Source organism: Amyelois transitella, chromosome 14 (assembly GCF_032362555.1).
Source record: "Amyelois transitella isolate CPQ chromosome 14, ilAmyTran1.1, whole genome shotgun sequence".
In the NCBI taxonomy this organism is placed as follows: Eukaryota; Metazoa; Arthropoda; class Insecta; order Lepidoptera; family Pyralidae; genus Amyelois; species Amyelois transitella.
Genome location: NC_083517.1, coordinates 7,955,955 through 7,973,079, shown reverse-complemented (window position 1 = coordinate 7,973,079; position 17,125 = coordinate 7,955,955). Strand labels below are relative to the sequence as shown.

At 34.2% G+C, this 17,125-nt stretch overlaps 5 protein-coding genes across 5 annotated transcripts; 3 read left to right on the top strand and 2 right to left on the bottom strand.

The window, feature by feature from the left end:
• Positions 1-152: 152 nt before the first annotated feature.
• Positions 153-2,965, top strand: LOC106132463 (syntaxin-5). Its single transcript, XM_013331890.2, has 3 exons — positions 153-748; positions 862-1,070; positions 1,553-2,965. Exons 1-3 carry the CDS (start codon positions 334-336, stop codon positions 2,009-2,011), a joined length of 1,083 nt encoding a protein of 360 aa, XP_013187344.1. The 5' UTR covers positions 153-333; the 3' UTR covers positions 2,012-2,965.
• On the bottom strand, positions 2,952-4,466 carry LOC106132464 (barrier-to-autointegration factor). The gene is made up of 2 exons (XM_013331891.2): positions 4,151-4,466; positions 2,952-3,309 (listed from the first exon to the last, which is right to left on the bottom strand). Exons 1-2 carry the CDS (start codon positions 4,274-4,276, stop codon positions 3,163-3,165), a joined length of 273 nt encoding a protein of 90 aa, XP_013187345.1. The 5' UTR covers positions 4,277-4,466; the 3' UTR covers positions 2,952-3,162.
• Positions 4,467-5,803: 1,337 nt separating this feature from the next.
• LOC132902510 (uncharacterized) lies at positions 5,804-7,441 on the top strand. Its single transcript, XM_060947869.1, has one exon. It carries the CDS (start codon positions 6,005-6,007, stop codon positions 6,977-6,979), a length of 975 nt encoding a protein of 324 aa, XP_060803852.1. The 5' UTR covers positions 5,804-6,004; the 3' UTR covers positions 6,980-7,441.
• A 13-nt stretch (positions 7,442-7,454) lies between these two features.
• Positions 7,455-9,592, bottom strand: LOC106132466 (magnesium transporter NIPA2). The gene is made up of 3 exons (XM_013331893.2): positions 9,067-9,592; positions 8,456-8,598; positions 7,455-8,353 (listed from the first exon to the last, which is right to left on the bottom strand). Exons 1-3 carry the CDS (start codon positions 9,284-9,286, stop codon positions 7,685-7,687), a joined length of 1,032 nt encoding a protein of 343 aa, XP_013187347.1. The 5' UTR covers positions 9,287-9,592; the 3' UTR covers positions 7,455-7,684.
• A 2,467-nt stretch (positions 9,593-12,059) lies between these two features.
• Positions 12,060-16,950, top strand: LOC106132441 (ribonucleoside-diphosphate reductase large subunit). Its single transcript, XM_060947809.1, has 5 exons — positions 12,060-12,258; positions 13,153-13,241; positions 13,343-13,520; positions 14,407-14,606; positions 14,878-16,950. Exons 1-5 carry the CDS (start codon positions 12,219-12,221, stop codon positions 16,765-16,767), a joined length of 2,397 nt encoding a protein of 798 aa, XP_060803792.1. The 5' UTR covers positions 12,060-12,218; the 3' UTR covers positions 16,768-16,950.
• Positions 16,951-17,125: the final 175 nt, after the last annotated feature.

Here is a 17,125-nt window from a genome sequence, read left to right as displayed (position 1 = left end):
TTGAGCTTTTTTTGCTCGTAATTTTTCTGAAGATATTTTTTTGGGCTTGTTTTTGGCTATTGCAGCGCTTTTTAAGACCGATTTATTTATATGTAGGAGGTAAATGGGATGCAACCAAAGAGAATGATATTATAAATGGCAACAGTGAGTGGGTCGACGTGTCACATCATCATTATGTCATTGCAATGACTGACAAACAAATTATAGAACATGGAATTATGTACAAAGGAAAGTTTAATTATTTATTTCTAACACCTACGTATTAATGCACAAAATTTGTTACTTTCAACTGTTTAGTGTTTTTTTTCCACCATCGTTGTTAATTAGAATGCGATGCTACCTCGTCGTCGGAACCTTACAAGTGGGAGTGTAACAGATCGAACTTCTTTGCTAGAATTCGATAATTACGATAAATTAGATAAAAAGGGTTCCTCCAATTCAAAACCTTATAAGTCAGTTGAAAACCATCATAATAATCAATTATCTGATAGATCGTACGTGGAAGAAGAATTTGAATTCGATTTCCTACAAGAGTTTGTGTTTGAAGCGGTGATGGCTGCCCGAGACAGAACTAATGAATTTATAACAGCTGTACGAAGTCTTCAGGGCAGGACATTAGCAAGGCCCGTTGTCAGAGATGAAAGGAAAGCTGCTGTATTGGAAACTTATTCACAATTTATGAGTATGGCGAAAGTAATTAGTAAAAATATCACAAGCACATACGCTAAGCTGGAAAAATTAGCTTTGTGTAAGTTCATTTTATGATATATTTACGCTTTTGGTATTTAAATATCCCAAAGAAATAGCTTCCCATCATCTTACTGGTGGTCTTAGGTCTAAAAAAGTATTTCTTTATTCCAGTGGCAAAGAAAAAATCTTTATTTGATGATCGACCTACAGAGATCCAAGAACTCACATATATTATTAAAGGAGATTTAAGTTCCTTGAATCAGCAGATTGCAAAACTGGGAGAGATGCCGAGAGGCCGCAAGAGTATGCACAGTCATTCATCTAGTGTCGTTGTTGCCTTGCAGTCCCGTTTGGCGTCAATGAGCAATCAATTCAAACAGGTAAGATGGGTTACTGAAAAGTCAGGCTTCTTGTTTTATTCACAATTGCTTCAAGAAAATGATGGTACAGCTTTTTTTTTGCTCAACTTGGCGGGATATTACTGTAATAATGAGTACATGCTGTCTGGAGTTTAACACATGCTGCAGGACGTGTGGCATAGACAAGCACTTTAAAAAAAATCCAATAATGCAAATAAAAATTATAGATGTCGTGAAATATTTATATTATTCCATGTTTATTATTTTATTAAAAAGCTTTTGCCTGCATCTCCATGTGAGCTTTATTCTTTTGGGAATTTTCAGAAATGCAACTAGCTAATTATTGGTGTTTATTATATGTAAATGTCATCAAAAGTCAAGTCAAGTCTCAACAGTATAGCAGAAAGCATAACAGACAGACAGACTTGGAATTATAAAAAAAAATATGGTAAACCTTGGCTCTGTGTAGATCAACAAAATGATTAAACTTATCACTTTTGCAGGTTCTGGAAGTGCGATCCGAAAACTTGAAGCAACAAAATAGTAGAAGAGAACAATTTTCAAGAGTAACACCAATAGTATCAGAGGTTCCATCTCTATTGCAGCAAGATGATGTGAGCATAGACTTTGGTGAATCATCACTTGTCCAAACACAACAGTTTGCTCTACGTGATGATTCAGATTCATATGTGCAGCAGAGAGCGGAGACTATGCACAACATAGAAAGCACTATTGTTGAACTTGGTGGCATTTTCCAACAGTTAGCACATATGGTGAAGGAACAAGATGAGGCCATCGGACGGATAGATGCAAACATTCATGACGCAGAAATGAATGTAGAGGCTGGGCATAGGGAGATATTGAAGTATTTTCAAAATGTTACTGGCAATAGAGCACTTATGTTTAAAGTTTTTGGGGTATTGATATTTTTCTTCATATTTTTTGTTGTTGTAATGGCTTAAGCTTTCATCTATAAAATAGTTCATGGGTGATATGACTGGTCACAGCTGTGGAATTTACCAATAAGAAGGCTAGCTAGGGTCCAATAAGGAGCATCCACAAATTCGTCAAAGCAATATCTTCATAAAAGGGTTTAAACTCTCTTACGACATCTTATCTTATTACTGGGTGCCCACTTATTGTATGTATATTATATTAGCAAATATTTCATTATTATACATACTTAAACATGTAATTAATAGAATGTAAATGAATATATTACAAATATTTTTAAAATGATTAAATGTATATACTTTTCCCGTACCCTATTGTTGCAGCTGTGTAAAACCACTGAAGCCTTTCCCTTTCCCTATGTACCAACATTAGGAAGCTCAACAATATCTATATTTTACACTTAAACCTTGTAACTTATATGCAACCAGGCAAAGATTGGGGAAGTCAGACTGAAGCTATCTACATCACGTGGAATAGTTGCTGCATGTAAAAACCTGCCTGGTTAAATGTGTACTCCAGGTCTTATTTAGAAAAATGAGGAGTTGCTGCCAATTTGGATGCAAGTTATTAATTTTCGTATACATTGTTTTGAAGTCAGAAAGAAAAATACCTTAAAATTAACACACAAAACAGGACCCTGCAAATTCAACTGGATGTATGATCCTAAAATGTTCCAGCCAAGACAGCTTCATGTTAGCCATTTTCCGACAAAAAGAATATAATATTGAATGTTAGGACCACCAGAGCAGTTACTGCAGATTGTTGATCACTACCTGGGGAGGGGCCAAAAGAATCCACCAATGACCACAAATCACAATCTTAGAATCTTAGATTGCAATGCATATTAAGGGTATCTTGCAATGGTGTTTTTAAAGTCCAAATATTAATAAGAGGCTTCTTTTCATTCATAGAATTTGTGAACATAAGAGAAGGAATAAAACAACTGAGTAAAGAAAATAATATTATTATTGTTTAATATATTTGGTTCACACTTCACAAAAATTACCTATTACATATTTTATTTAACATTATAGGATTATTTATTCTATGAATATGGATCATTGTGGAATAGAAAAGAATGCACATAAAAATTACCAAATCCAGACTTATGTACTTATTACACTTATTTACATTATATATGTATAAAAAATGCATGTGTTTACAAAAATTCATCACACCAGTCCTTCAAACATTGATAACAGTCTGCGGATTGTTTGGAATTAGCACTGCATGTTTCTTTCATCCATTCTTGGAAGAGCTCTTTGTCTTTCTTCAAAACCAAAAATTGGCCTAAAACCACGTAAGCCTACAACAACACACAATTATAAATTCATATTATTAGCATAATAAATTAATATCAACAGCTAAGGGCAAAAATGTAGTAAACTTTATAACATGACATTTTGCAATCATAAGATAATCTAATTCCTTTATATTATTGACATTACATAGTGAAATAAAAAATTGTTAATTAAATACAATATAACTGCTGAATTGAATTTTGATGTTTTTCATAACTATAAGGTGTCATGTGGCACTTTAGAATAGAACCAAACCATGTCTTTCCAATGAATGTTGGCAAAGGTGACTAAGGGAATAGGCACAAATTCATCAATGCAAGTTTCCATGCTGGCCTGGTAGCAATGATAAAACATACATACTCTTGACCTGACCTTTCACTAGAATATATCTGATTTGATCAGGGTATTTGTCTTTCCACTCCAACAGTGCCATTCACACTTCCTTGGTATATTTGATCCGTCCTCTCGACATGACCAAACTATCTAAACATTCTCTTTTATATACCTGTCACTACATCTCGTTTTAAATCACAACATTCCCTTATTGTAAAAGACAATCAAGGTAAAGGTTAAGAAATTTGGGATTATCTTTAAGATGGGTTGCGAAACTGTCAATAATTGAATGTCAATTCTATCATTAAGCCATAAATTTATTTTCACGACTGTTGGCTCTGTCTATGAGGTAGAAAGAAGTGATTATATTTATAATTCAACTTCCAGCTACCTGTGACTAATAAGTTTGAAAGGGTAGACATGGAGACAGGTGTTCCCAGTGGCTATTTTATAATATGCCCTTTGTGAGAAACCACGCCTCAGATACATTCAAGAAAGAAAATAAGCACCAACCTTGTCAAATCCTGCCACTTCTAATCTTTTCCCAAGAACTTCTCCAACACCTGCGAGATCCGTTACGGATTTCTCGCCCATAGGTTCCGCGACAAAGTTTCTGTGCTTTTGCGATGTACTCGACATGATTATTGTAAAGTATATAATAATTAAACTAATCTACTTAGAGGTCAAAATTACTGGGTTAGAATAAATACAATCACTATACTTCTAGTTCAAACCACGATCCAAAAATCTACTTGATTTTACAAAAGAAAACAGACGCTTTTCTTTGGATTGGCCACTGACGTACATACGTGAGTACAAAAGCAGTGTCACCAACACAAAAAAAAAATTGCCTCAAACATATTGATATATTTGCCTCAAATAAATTTATAAAAATGATATGTAGTAATATTTATCAATTTTCTTTATTTATAAATTATCTAATACGCAATTAATTATATCAATTTCTTATGAAGAGTCCGCATTTTTATAATCATAGATTGACATTACATAAACTCAACATTTTTGAAGATAGATTAAACGTAGAGCATGATCCATTCCGAATTAATTTGAAACGAACCATCATTATACTTTGCAACATTCCAATCGATAATCTATTCCGTAGCTTATTTTTGATTATATTATAGATAGAGAAAACACGTTCAACGCTTGCGTTTGAAATGGAAATCGTAACAAACGCTAATCAGAATTTTGCGATATTTTCGAAGTTTCCAGCTGCGTCCATATTGTTATACACTTCTTAATAAAAATCGACTGAACTAAAAGTATAAGTCCATCTTTTATTACTCAATTGGATTGAATAGTTCTATTATATTCAGAATTGCAGAATAATATATATTCAGAAAACCCCTAAAAATAACCCTAAACAAAAATACCATCCCACTCATCTACCCCCAAAATTTTGGGGGAAAACCCCTAAGTTGCGAACCGTGTCCAAAAGAAGGGCTTGAATAATCGTTAAAAAATTGGTATCCTTATTTATTTCTGTCAAAAAGGTTACCGGTTAAAAATACTCCACCGTTATGCGGGTTTAAGATATTTTTGACTTCATTTATCGTTATACTCATGTAAAAAAAATTATGTTAAAAGGCATCGTTAAGATTATTTAACGTATTTTTTTTGTATTAACCAGTAAATTCATGTAACGTTACTCGTTGATCAAATGACGGGTTCACTGTGAACACTTCTAATCGCGTCGCGTCGGTACTGTACGATTACAGTTGTGTTGAAAGATTATAGAATTAATCATTAAAATTAGCTAAGTCTTTAAGTATTTGTAAAGTCCATGTAAAACATATTTAACATTTTATTTATTTTCGATCAAACTTCTTTAAAAGTATTTGTCACAAATTCATATTCATTCGTTTAAAGCAAGGAAGTGAGCGCGGGATTGCTTCAAAGACATTGTAAATTTGTGTTATGTGGTCTACTAACACAATTATTTGCAAACAACTTTATGCATAGTAATAAACTAGTCGCAGTAGTTATTTCAGTTGAGAGTGTGTATCCAAAAAGCTTCTCGCCTAATTTTTTGTGAGAAGTCTCGCCAGAGTGTGGAGCGCCCATAATACAGTCAGCAGCAAAACTATCGATAGTGTCGCTTACATGCAATTACCTATCGATTGATTGCAACACTAGTGACACTACACCTACATTTTCTGAGCAAACTGCTAAACTTTGCTGTTGTACCTATCTCTATTTAGTTTGTGCTGCGTACCTACTGGTTCTAGTGAATAATATTGTACATAATATTTCGGAATAGTTGTCTATCACGCATTTAAGCTTTAGAATGAAGTAAAAGTTTAGCTGAATAAGGCAGTTTTGACTGATAAACAATGTTAAACAAAAATGATTTTCCTTGTTGTAAAAGTGTTGAACTTATGTGCCTTAGCACTTCACAAAATTTTATTCGGAGCCTCATTTGTGGGAAGAGTCATTGTAACTTTGATATCGGGAATTTTCAGTGCTGTTTATGATTTCACGCATTATATTATGTTATTTCTCCAGATTGTTTATGAAGACAATATAACGATATTTACTGAAGACATTCCAAACTTTTTTACCAGCATTCTGCATGTCTTGTGTGAACAGATTGGCAATTTCCAGAATGGTATAGCCTGTATTTTTAATGGAGTGGAATACAGAACCAGGGAAATATTAACTACCGTAAATTATTTGTTTACTGGTTTTATTATTATTGTTAAGCAAGTGACAATCATATTAAAAAGCAGTATAGTTTTACTGGGACAAGCATTATGGTTCATAATAACATTTATTCCTATTCATTTACCACAATTGCTCAAAGCAGGAATTCAGGCTGTGAAAGACTTTGTCATTGACATAATAGTGTATGCTTACATGAGATTATTGAAGATAACAAATTTTCTGACTGATGTGCCTTTGGAATCATTCATAGGACTAATAAGTGCCATATTGATTGTCCGGTTAACAATACATTACAGAGAAGCTGTTCTTGCTCAACTCATCTCATGCTATTGGTCTGTGGTGAGACAATTGATGTATTTCTATTACACAGTTTATAATTATTTTACTGATCCTGAGGTGAGAGTCATAGCACACATGGCCAGTGGCCAGGAGATTACTACAGGAGATGAGACTTATGACATAAATGATGTTGACGAGAGTGGGAATGGTGCGGATGCTCTATGTGTTATTTGCCAAGACCGTCAGAAGTGTGTTTTGACCCTGCCATGCCGGCATGTGTGTCTGTGCACAGAGTGCTGCCGACGCCTGTATGGCTACCAGCGCACTTGTCCTATTTGTAGAACATTTATTTATCATTCCGTGACTATATATTTGTAACTTAAAAATGTGCTAAAATTTGTTATAGCTTCTTTTGATATTAAATTTGGATTAAGCGAAGCTCATTATTGAACAGTGATGTATGGATCAACAACAGTCTTGAAAAGACTGATAGGCCACATTTAGCTGTTTGGCTTTTAGTTTTACCAAATCAGTTTCTTGTTATTGTTTTATTCCTTAAGAAATCATGTTTGAAATTTCTACAGATAATACCAAATATGTTTATTTTCATTGGTGTAGTCAGGTACATACAATACAAAATCTGTAGTTATTGCAAAGATGAGAATTATTTGAGTGATGATTCTAAATTAAATATGAAAGTGAATATTGAATAGTCATTGTATTAAGATCTGCCATTTCATTATCTTGTGGTGCTATTACCATTAACCGTTAAAAGTAAGGAGACTGCCAGAATGCTTTTATAAGTAGAACTTATGCTGTATTTGGTCTAGGGGGAAAAAATAAAATGCATAAAGAATACAAAAATGATATTATTTTTATTAAAAAATATGGTTTATCCTTTGTTATACAAATTCACTAACCTTTATAACAAATATAAATAGGCATTATTAAGCTTTAAGCTATCAATGTACTTCTTGTTCTTATTAATTCAATCTTAAACTAAAAAGAAATACTCTACCTAATTAATGTAAATTAAGGTTAATACTGGCACTGCCAATTGAATCTGTTATGTCATGAACCCTTCTACCTACTTCTACTTCTTGACAAACTGACTACAAACTCATCATTACTATTCCTTGAATGTCTTGCATTAATATTGAGATCTCTTAAAGTAAATTGTAAATCTTTGAAAGCATTTAACATGAAGATGGCAGTTATAACAACAAGAAATCCACATGCACACCCTAAAATGTCCCCAAATTTCATGTGCTCCCACTCCCTAAACAGAATACCAGAGGCAATTATAACTAATACTGTAAACATAACATAATACACAGGAGTGACAATACTTGTATTAAATATATCTAGGGACTTGTTCAAGTAATTCATCTGTATCATAATACAAACGATGCAACTTAAAAGAATTAACCAAAACATATAATTGGAAATATTGTTAACATTATTGCCAACAATGGATTCTTTGACACCTAATGCCACAGCTTTACAAAATGCAACAGTTAGACTACCTATGGCAGAACATATAAACAAATAAACTAATATATTTGAATTACCAAATCTAGGCACAAACATTAATTTTATTATTATTGTCATAAAAATGATAATTGAAACATATGTAACAAACACATAGTCTGTAAGCTTCTGTGTAAGCTCCTTGAAAGTCTTGATTTCTTCTGATTTTGGTGAATGAATGACTATTATGACAGATCCAACAATGCAGAGAAAGCATGATATCTGTAAAAGATAATTATTATTTTATCTTACTTAACTTACTTATATTATTTTTCTTGAGCAAATAGGTCTGTTATAAAAAGATAGGATGGATAAATATTTTACCTTTCCGAGGAAGTTAAGTTTCTCATCAAGAAATTTTGATGACAAAACAGCTGAGACGAGGACACTGAGAGCCCCCAGAGGTGTGACCAGGGCTGCAGGTGCAAATGCATATGCTAGAAGATTTGCCCCCTCTCCAACCCCCACTGGAATGAAAACAAGTCATGGTTATGTTATTTGGAACATAATTTAGTTATGTTGTTATAAACCTACCTAGGTTTTTCACAGAATATGTTAATTGTCAAAGAAGTTATGACAGATGATATAATATTCAGCATAAATTTTAAGAAATGGCTAATAGCTTAATGGTGAGGGAAAACATAGTGAGAAAACGTGCACATCCAGGAAACTGATTGATATAATATGAGTGAGGTGTACTTGCAAAGGTTATTGAGGTTACGGTTTTAGGTTTTTTACTCGCTTCATGTAAAAACCTGACTTACACAATCCAGGGCCCATGGTCAAAGGCATACCCCAGGCTCTTCTCTAGAGTGGTGGCGATGCAACTAAAACTAAAGCCTGGAAAAAGAGAGAGCTTGATCCTTAAGTCACTTCATACAATATCACTGTAATAGATGATTTAGTTTGATGGAAGCATTATGTAGTTAACTTACTTGTAATTAGGCCCAACCACCACATCCATTGCTTCAAATATGCATATCCTCCAGCTGAAGCTCTTATGTTACCAGAAGAGATTTGTTTCCTTAATGCTAGCTTCTTAATGATGAAACTAGATCCAATAAACACACTTGATGCAACAGCAAGACCTAACCCAATGGTAAACGATAGATTGTCATATTCTTGGCCATCAATTACTAAACTTGAAGTCTTCATTTTCAATATTTGCTCAAGATCAATATTTTTTTATTTATAGAACAACGTTCATAGAACTTTCACATTGTAGTATACAAATGGCTAAAGCTTTAAAGTAAGTACCTATATATCTTCTTATCATTATTTACTTTTGTGAAATGAGTCATACGATGAAGGTTTTGATTCCTTCGACCCAAAAAGTCCACTTTTCAAAACGTCCCGTTTATCATTTTGATATTCTAATGTAATAAACATTTATTTTTCTATTCTGATTAATATTAAATACAGTAAAATCTAAACAGAAGTAAAAAACAAAACAATAAACGACATATGACAGTGACATTTGTCATAACATTACCAGAGATCGGAATAGGTAGATTTAATTGGAGTCGATGAACTGAAACGAATAAAATATGGACACGCCTCCGGGATTGCGGGATTTGTAAATTATTAAGATTTTTTCCGGAATTTTTACAAGTGGGATGAAGAATATATTAGTGGTAGCAGTTTTCCCCCGACTTCGTTCACGTAAATTTTAGTCCTATGTTACTCGCGGACAATGTAGTTTAGTGTAAGTGTAAGAATTTTTGAAATTTCATCCTTTCATTTTATGTCATATCAATCATTTCATGTGTTGCACTGAAATGGAATTCCGGAAAAGAGGCTTATCTATGTTACGCTTTCTATGGTAATTCATGATGCAAGTACATAAAATCAATCTACCTATTCCGATCTCTGCCAAACGGATGGATGGGTTATGAGTAGTGTCCGACCGAAGCTTCGGCTTCGGCTTCGGCTTCGGCCACCTTCGGCCAAAAAATCCACCTTCGGCGAAACATTCGGCTTCGGCCCAAAATCCGGCCGAAGCCGAAGGTTTCGCCGAAGGTCCGAGCGACCGTCGAGATTGAACGAACTGTTACGAAAGTCATGAGGCGGCGGGGAGTCACTGTCAAAATATCACATTGCTGATAGCATCAAAACAAGTCCGTACGTGTATTTAAACGAGTGTTTTTGTAAGAAATCAAATCATTATTTTTACTAGTAGGTAAATCACAAACTTTTATCTATACATATAATAAAACAGTAAAAATATTTTGTCTGTACATTTAGTATTTTCGACTGAAATGGATAGAGGGACACTTAGAATGAATAATAGAAAGCAAAAATATTTTTTTTTCATTTCTTGTCTGTCTGTCTGTATGTATGATCACTTTATACTATTATCTCCGAAAGTACTAAACCGATTTACTTCAAACTTTCACCAATTGCTTTGTTTTAACTCAGAATAACATTTAAAGTTTGTTTCATCAAAATCGGTTCACAAAAAAAAAAGTTATCGACATTTGAATGAACTCAAGGCATCAGTATGCCGGCAAATAAGTTACGAAATTAAAAATTCAAAGACATTTATCATTATACGACGGCATTATACCTATAACATATAAATATAAGTGAAAGGCGACTAAGGGATGGGCTTACAAACTTGGGATTCTTTTTTAGGCGATGGGCGAGCAACCTATCACTGTTTGAATCTCAATTCTATCATTAAGTCAAATAGCTGAACGTGGCCATTCAGTCTTTTCAAGTCTGTTGGCTCTGTCTACCCCGCAAGGGATAAAGACGTGACCATATGTATGTAGTCTACTTTAATTTCGACACCAACGCAACGGCTTCGATGGTCCAGTGGTTAGCCCGTGAGACTGTGAAGTTGGCGGTCCAAGTTCGAATCCCAACAATTACAAGATATTTTTTATTATTAAAAATATATTTTTTTGTATTGTTTGAGTATTTTATGTAAAAAAACTGAAAATCAAAATACTACGTATAATAAAACGGTAAAAATATTTTTTCTGTACATTTAATATTTTGACTGAAACGGATAGAGAATTTTTTTTTACATTTTTTTGTCTGTCTGTATCTGACTGTATGATTAAAATTCAACTCGAAATTTACGCGGACGAAGTCGCGGGCAACAGCTAGTTTATCTCTAAACCAACCACCTCTATGATATATCATCAACTTCTATATGAGACAGTCAATATATAAACCTTCAATATTGAGGTTTTGAAATGATTTTAATATTAATTGTAGCTTGTAGACAATATTGAACAAAATTAATTACTGAGTGCTGAGAGAATATAAACCTTCGGCTTCGGCTTCGGCTTCGGCCGAAGGTTGTGGCGATAGCCGATTAATCGGCTTCGGCTTCGGCTTCGGCCAAAAATAGACCTTCGGTCGGACACTAGTTATGAGTTATAATTGATGTCATGGTACGAAAAAGCAGTGCAGTTCAATTTAGGTCTTGCTATAAGACGTCGTGGTAAGCCTCCAGAGATTCTCTGGTCATACGGATGGATGGATTATGAGTCATAACCCATCTCTGGTCATAACCCATCCATCCGTTTGTATCCATACGAGTAACAATCGATCAAAGTATCGATTGAATAACGTGATTATAAATAATTATGTCGCCAGGATGATAATAATATTACCTACCTCAATACGTTGTCCTACAATAACATTATATAATTAAGTTGATAGTCTTAGACAATAACACACTCATTTAGCATGACGATAAATCTTTTGAGTGGTTCCTTTGTCGGTTGGTGCTTATCCACTAAATTATTTATAGTTGGATAGAATTTCATGCTTAGTTGGTGGGTGACAGACACACGAAGCGAAGCTGTGGCTTGGTATTTTGTATATTTGTATATTGCCGCATTGAAATATGATTGAATATACATGTCTTTGCGAAATCCGAACGCGCGCCAACTGCCGCCTTTCCCGCGTATTTTGATTGTCAACGTCAACTTTTGGTGAATCTACTTGTTCGGTGTTTCATTTTAATTTTGAAAATAAAATAAAGTTTTATACATTTGCGGTACTGTCCCCAGATAATATATCTTGTTTGTTATTTTTATTACCGAATAGAAAACAACAAGTTATAATAACAATGGTGGGGAAAATGAACAAGCTATTTGTTCACAAAAGAGGTGAGTGATCATTTAACGCTTTGCAACTTCAAAGATCTCGTGTTACCTGTCTAGTAGATTTTTTGCAATTATTTTCTTAATGTAAGTACTCATAGAATGTACTATGGTATTTCCCGTCTTAACTGATAACTTGTATATCAGTATTTTCAGGCCGAGGTCTCGCTCAAATGAGGAATCCTATGACGTTCATCTCTAAGAGACACTAAGAGATGAACGTCGGCTGAGGAAATCCAAAGTCCTACTGTGTTGGCTGTTATAATTAACCTTAGCCGTGTTAAGCTGCTTTATTTTTACAACTTACGCAGGATAAATCATAGCCTTACTTGTATTTCCTGAAATTTATTATTGTTATCCGGAGCATTGTCTCTGGAGGAATATAGTTGAAACAAGATAGTAGAACCTATCTATGGAGCCTTTATTAATATTATGTTATTAAAATAAAGCTAGTTGTTTAAGTTGATTTGTTACAAATTAAAACATTTCTTTCTTCTCATATTTTTATTATTATTTATTATCAACACACTTAAAGCTGCTGCGTGTGTATATCACTGCACTTGTGTTTTAAAATGTTATTAATGTTGATTTTTAAAATAATCTTATAAATTTGGAGCACATCACTGTAGCTGTATAGAGTAATAAGTGCTCCTACCTATCTACAAACTAAGTGCCAGTTTTGATAAATTTTTTAAAAAGGTTTGCCTAGGGAATTAAAAATATAAAATACCAATCTCATTAATGAAATTCTGGAATAACAGTTATTAAACTGACAGAATTTCTTGGAATTCAAATAATTAACATTGTTAGTACAAAGTCTTATCATTTGAATTCCCAGAAATCTATTTAAGGCACAGTAAGGTTTATTGTGTTAGTTGATGTGGTTTTATTCTGTTTCAGGTGGCAGAATGGAGGAAGTTCACATTGATAAAATTACATCGAGGATCAAAAAACTTTGCTACGGACTAAATATGGACTTTGTGGATCCAGTGAGTTATCACTATATTTTTTAATAGCAGAAATACATAAAAAGAGAGTGGGGGATTCCCATTAGTTATCAAACTGACATATGTATTATTTGTATCTTTAGGTGTCAATAACTCTGAAAGTGATAAGTGGAATCTACTCAGGGGTGACCACTGTAGAACTGGATAATTTAGCTGCTGAAACAGCAGCTACAATGACAACTGATCATCCGGATTATGCTATTTTAGCAGCTAGACTGGCTATCTCAAACTTGCACAAAGAAACCAAAAAGCATTTCTCAGGTAAGATGAAGAGCTAATATATAAGGCTATTGAAAAACAAAATAATAATAAACATATAATTATACACAAAATTAGGCTTTTTTCCCAGATCTTGGCGCAATAGGCAGAGACTCAAATTCAATTGCCTTTATTGCTGATTTACAGATTTACAAATACACATGTACAACTGTTAAATTAAAACACACCAGTCTCCATCAGCATATCATTTAGACCCAAAGACCTCCTTCATATCTTTCCACTTTTTCTGGTCCCTTTTGAGTTTCACCAACAAGGCACCTGCCTCGTGTCTATACTATCTGCCCATTTTCTCTGTCAACCTCCCCTTACTGTTCCACATCTTGGGGTCCAGTCCATGATCAGTTGTGCCCACTTCTGTACTTTGTCATGCATCACATGGCCTGTCCATCTCCACTTTAGTTTAGTATTCGTTCTCAGGGCCACTGCTCTATATTCTTGGCATTTCTCAATCAGTTGTCTTATTGCATGTATGTAGTCAACAGTGCAATTACCAGCTCTGAAACCTGCTTGTTCCTTGGGCTGCTGTTCATCTAACATTCAGCATAATGTTGGAAAAAATCTTGTAGATGTTTGACATTATGCTAATGGGAAGATAGTTAATGATGTCATCTCTATCTCCCTTCTTGTGGACTAAGGTTATTGCTTGCTTGGTGTCCATTGAGTTGGTATATATTCTGAGTCTACAATTTTATTAATCTGGCAGTCTCTGGCAGATTTAGTTTGATTGATTCATTTAAAATGCCATCTGTTCCAGGTGGTGATCTGGCAGAGACTACATCTTTATAATAAAATTAGAACTTTTCATATGTATGTTAATGTTTTTGAAAGAAATTATTTGCTTACCTTTATTTGTGCTTTTAATTTCCAGATGTAATAACAGATCTGTACAATATTATTAATCCGCATACTAAGAAGAGATCCCCTATGATTTCTGAATTCCATTATAATGTAGTTATGAAGCACAAGGAAAGATTGGACTCTGCAATAGTATATGATAGGGATTTCAAATATAATTACTTTGGATTCAAAACTCTTGAAAGATCATATTTGCTGAAAATCAATAATAAGGTAAGAATATCACTTTTATTGGTATCTAAAACAATAATTTTAAAACTCCACTAAACAAACAGAAAGGGTGCAGGGTACAGGGCTAGCAACTACCAACTATATTCGGAATTTCAATTCCATTCATCTGATTATGGCTTTAGAGTTCTTCCGAGACTATTGGTTCTGTCTGCCCCCAAAGGAAAGAAGATTTGATACATTTTATCAATTTTGCATTTAAAGAGATTCGAACCACAATGTTTTTTTTTTTTTACTAATTTTCCTATTATTTTAGGTTGCCGAGAGACCGCAGCATATGTTAATGAGAGTTTCTATCGGAATACATGGTGAAGATGTTGATGCCGCCATTCAGACATACAATTTATTATCTGAGAAATATTTCACTCATGCGAGTCCAACTCTTTTTGCTGCTGCCACCCCTAGACCACAGTTGTCTTCATGTTTTCTTGTTGCTATGAGAGATGACAGCATTGAGGGGATATATGACACTTTGAAACAGTGTGCTTTGATCTCTAAATCAGCTGGTGGTATTGGTGTTCATGTGCACTGCATTAGAGCCAAAGGCACCTACATTGCTGGAACAAATGGTGTCTCAAATGGTATAGTGCCTATGTTGCGTGTTTACAATAACACTGCCAGATATGTGGACCAAGGCGGCAATAAACGGCCGGGCGCTTTCGCAGTGTATTTAGAACCCTGGCATGCTGATATATTCGAGTTTCTAGATTTAAAAAAGAATCATGGTAAAGAGGAAGTACGTGCAAGAGAACTCTTTTATGCACTGTGGATTCCAGATTTATTTATGAAACGTGTTGAAAAAAATGAAGATTGGAGTATTATGTGCCCTCATGATTCTCCAGGTTTAGCCGATTGCTGGGGTGAAGAGTTTGAGGCTTTGTATGAAAAATATGAACAGGAAAAACGTTATGTGAAACAAGTCAAAGCACAGATACTGTGGAAAGCTATTATTGAAGCACAAGTAGAAACTGGAACACCATATATGTTATACAAGGATGCCTGTAATAGGAAGAGTAATCAGAAAAATCTAGGCACAATTAAATGTAGCAACTTGTGCACAGAAATTGTTGAGTATACATCTGCAGATGAAACAGCAGTTTGTAACTTAGCATCTATTGCTTTGAACATGTTTGTGAATGATGACAAAACTTACAACTTTACCAAACTTAAAGAGGTCACAAAGATAGTTACCCAGAATCTAAATAAAATTATTGATGTCAATTACTATCCAGTGCCTGAAGCCCAAAAATCAAATATGAGGCACAGACCTATTGGAATCGGTGTACAAGGATTAGCAGATACATTTGTATTAATGCGCATACCATATGAAAGTGAAACTGCTATCAAACTGAACCAACAAATATTTGAAACTATTTATTACGGAGCTTTAGAGGCAAGTTGTGAATTGGCAGAAAAATATGGGGTGTATGAGACATATCATGGTAGTCCTGTCAGTCAGGGGATATTACAATATGAGATGTGGAACAAAACTCCAACAGACCTCTGGGACTGGCAGGCATTGAAAGACAAAATTGCAAAACATGGACTTCGCAATTCACTACTAGTAGCTCCTATGCCTACTGCTTCAACAGCACAAATACTTGGAAACAATGAATCTTTTGAGCCTTTCACATCTAATATTTACCAAAGACGTGTATTATCAGGAGAATTCCAAGTTGTCAATCATCACTTATTGCGTGATTTAACAGAAGCTGAGCTATGGGATGAAGATATGAAAAATCTCATTATTCATAATAATGGATCAATTCAAAATATTGAAACCATTCCCAAAGATATAAGAGACTTGTACAAAACTGTTTGGGAGATTTCAGTCAAAACTACCATTCAAATGGCGGCAGACAGAGGTGCATTCATAGATCAAAGCCAGTCATTTAATATACATGTAGCTGAGCCAAATTATGGAAAACTAACTTCTATACACTTTTATGCTTGGAAAATGGGTCTCAAAACTGGAATGTATTATCTACGAACAAAGCCTGCCGCCAATGCTATTCAATTTACAGTGGATAAGAGCAAGGTTAGGGGAAAAGTGACAAATGGAAAATCAGAAGCCGATGACGCAAATATGGCGGCTATTACATGTTCTTTGCAAAACAAAGATGAGTGTATGAGCTGTGGCTCGTAGTAACATAAAGATTTGCCTTGAGAAAGTTAATCACAAAATTATAATTTAAGAACTAATGTTTTATCAAGCCTAGCCTAATATGTCACTGAATTCCTATGCTTTATTATTTAAATGTATTTCGATTGATTTAATTGCATTTGCTGTATTTTTATAATCAAGATTAAATTACTACTTACTTTACAATCTTACTTTATTTTTTAAGCAGGTGAGTGCTTATTAGCACATTCTTAGGAATTTATTTCAATATTAACCTAAGAATGAAAGCAGGTTGACTAAGCAAAAAACAAGGATTGTGTGGAGAGTGTGAACGCCTAGACGAACGTACCTTGATAAAATTAAGGACGTCGTGGCAAAAGGT

Coding starts and splice junctions, on each gene's coding strand:
- LOC106132463 (XM_013331890.2), top strand. CDS start 334: ATGCTACCTCGTCGTCGGAACCTTACAAGTGGGAGTGTAACAGATCGA. Junction 749..861: donor GCTGGAAAAATTAGCTTTGT/GTAAGTTCATTT, acceptor TCTTTATTCCAG/TGGCAAAGAAAAAATCTTTA. Junction 1,071..1,552: donor TGAGCAATCAATTCAAACAG/GTAAGATGGGTT, acceptor TCACTTTTGCAG/GTTCTGGAAGTGCGATCCGA.
- LOC106132464 (XM_013331891.2), bottom strand. CDS start 4,276: ATGTCGAGTACATCGCAAAAGCACAGAAACTTTGTCGCGGAACCTATG. Junction 3,310..4,150: donor AAGTGGCAGGATTTGACAAG/GTTGGTGCTTAT, acceptor GTGTTGTTGTAG/GCTTACGTGGTTTTAGGCCA.
- LOC132902510 (XM_060947869.1), top strand. CDS start 6,005: ATGATTTTCCTTGTTGTAAAAGTGTTGAACTTATGTGCCTTAGCACTT.
- LOC106132466 (XM_013331893.2), bottom strand. CDS start 9,286: ATGAAGACTTCAAGTTTAGTAATTGATGGCCAAGAATATGACAATCTA. Junction 8,599..9,066: donor GTGGTTGGGCCTAATTACAA/GTAAGTTAACTA, acceptor TTTTCATTCCAG/TGGGGGTTGGAGAGGGGGCA. Junction 8,354..8,455: donor AACTTAACTTCCTCGGAAAG/GTAAAATATTTA, acceptor TATCTTTTACAG/ATATCATGCTTTCTCTGCAT.
- LOC106132441 (XM_060947809.1), top strand. CDS start 12,219: ATGGTGGGGAAAATGAACAAGCTATTTGTTCACAAAAGAG. Junction 12,259..13,152: donor GCTATTTGTTCACAAAAGAG/GTGAGTGATCAT, acceptor ATTCTGTTTCAG/GTGGCAGAATGGAGGAAGTT. Junction 13,521..14,406: donor AACCAAAAAGCATTTCTCAG/GTAAGATGAAGA, acceptor TTTAATTTCCAG/ATGTAATAACAGATCTGTAC.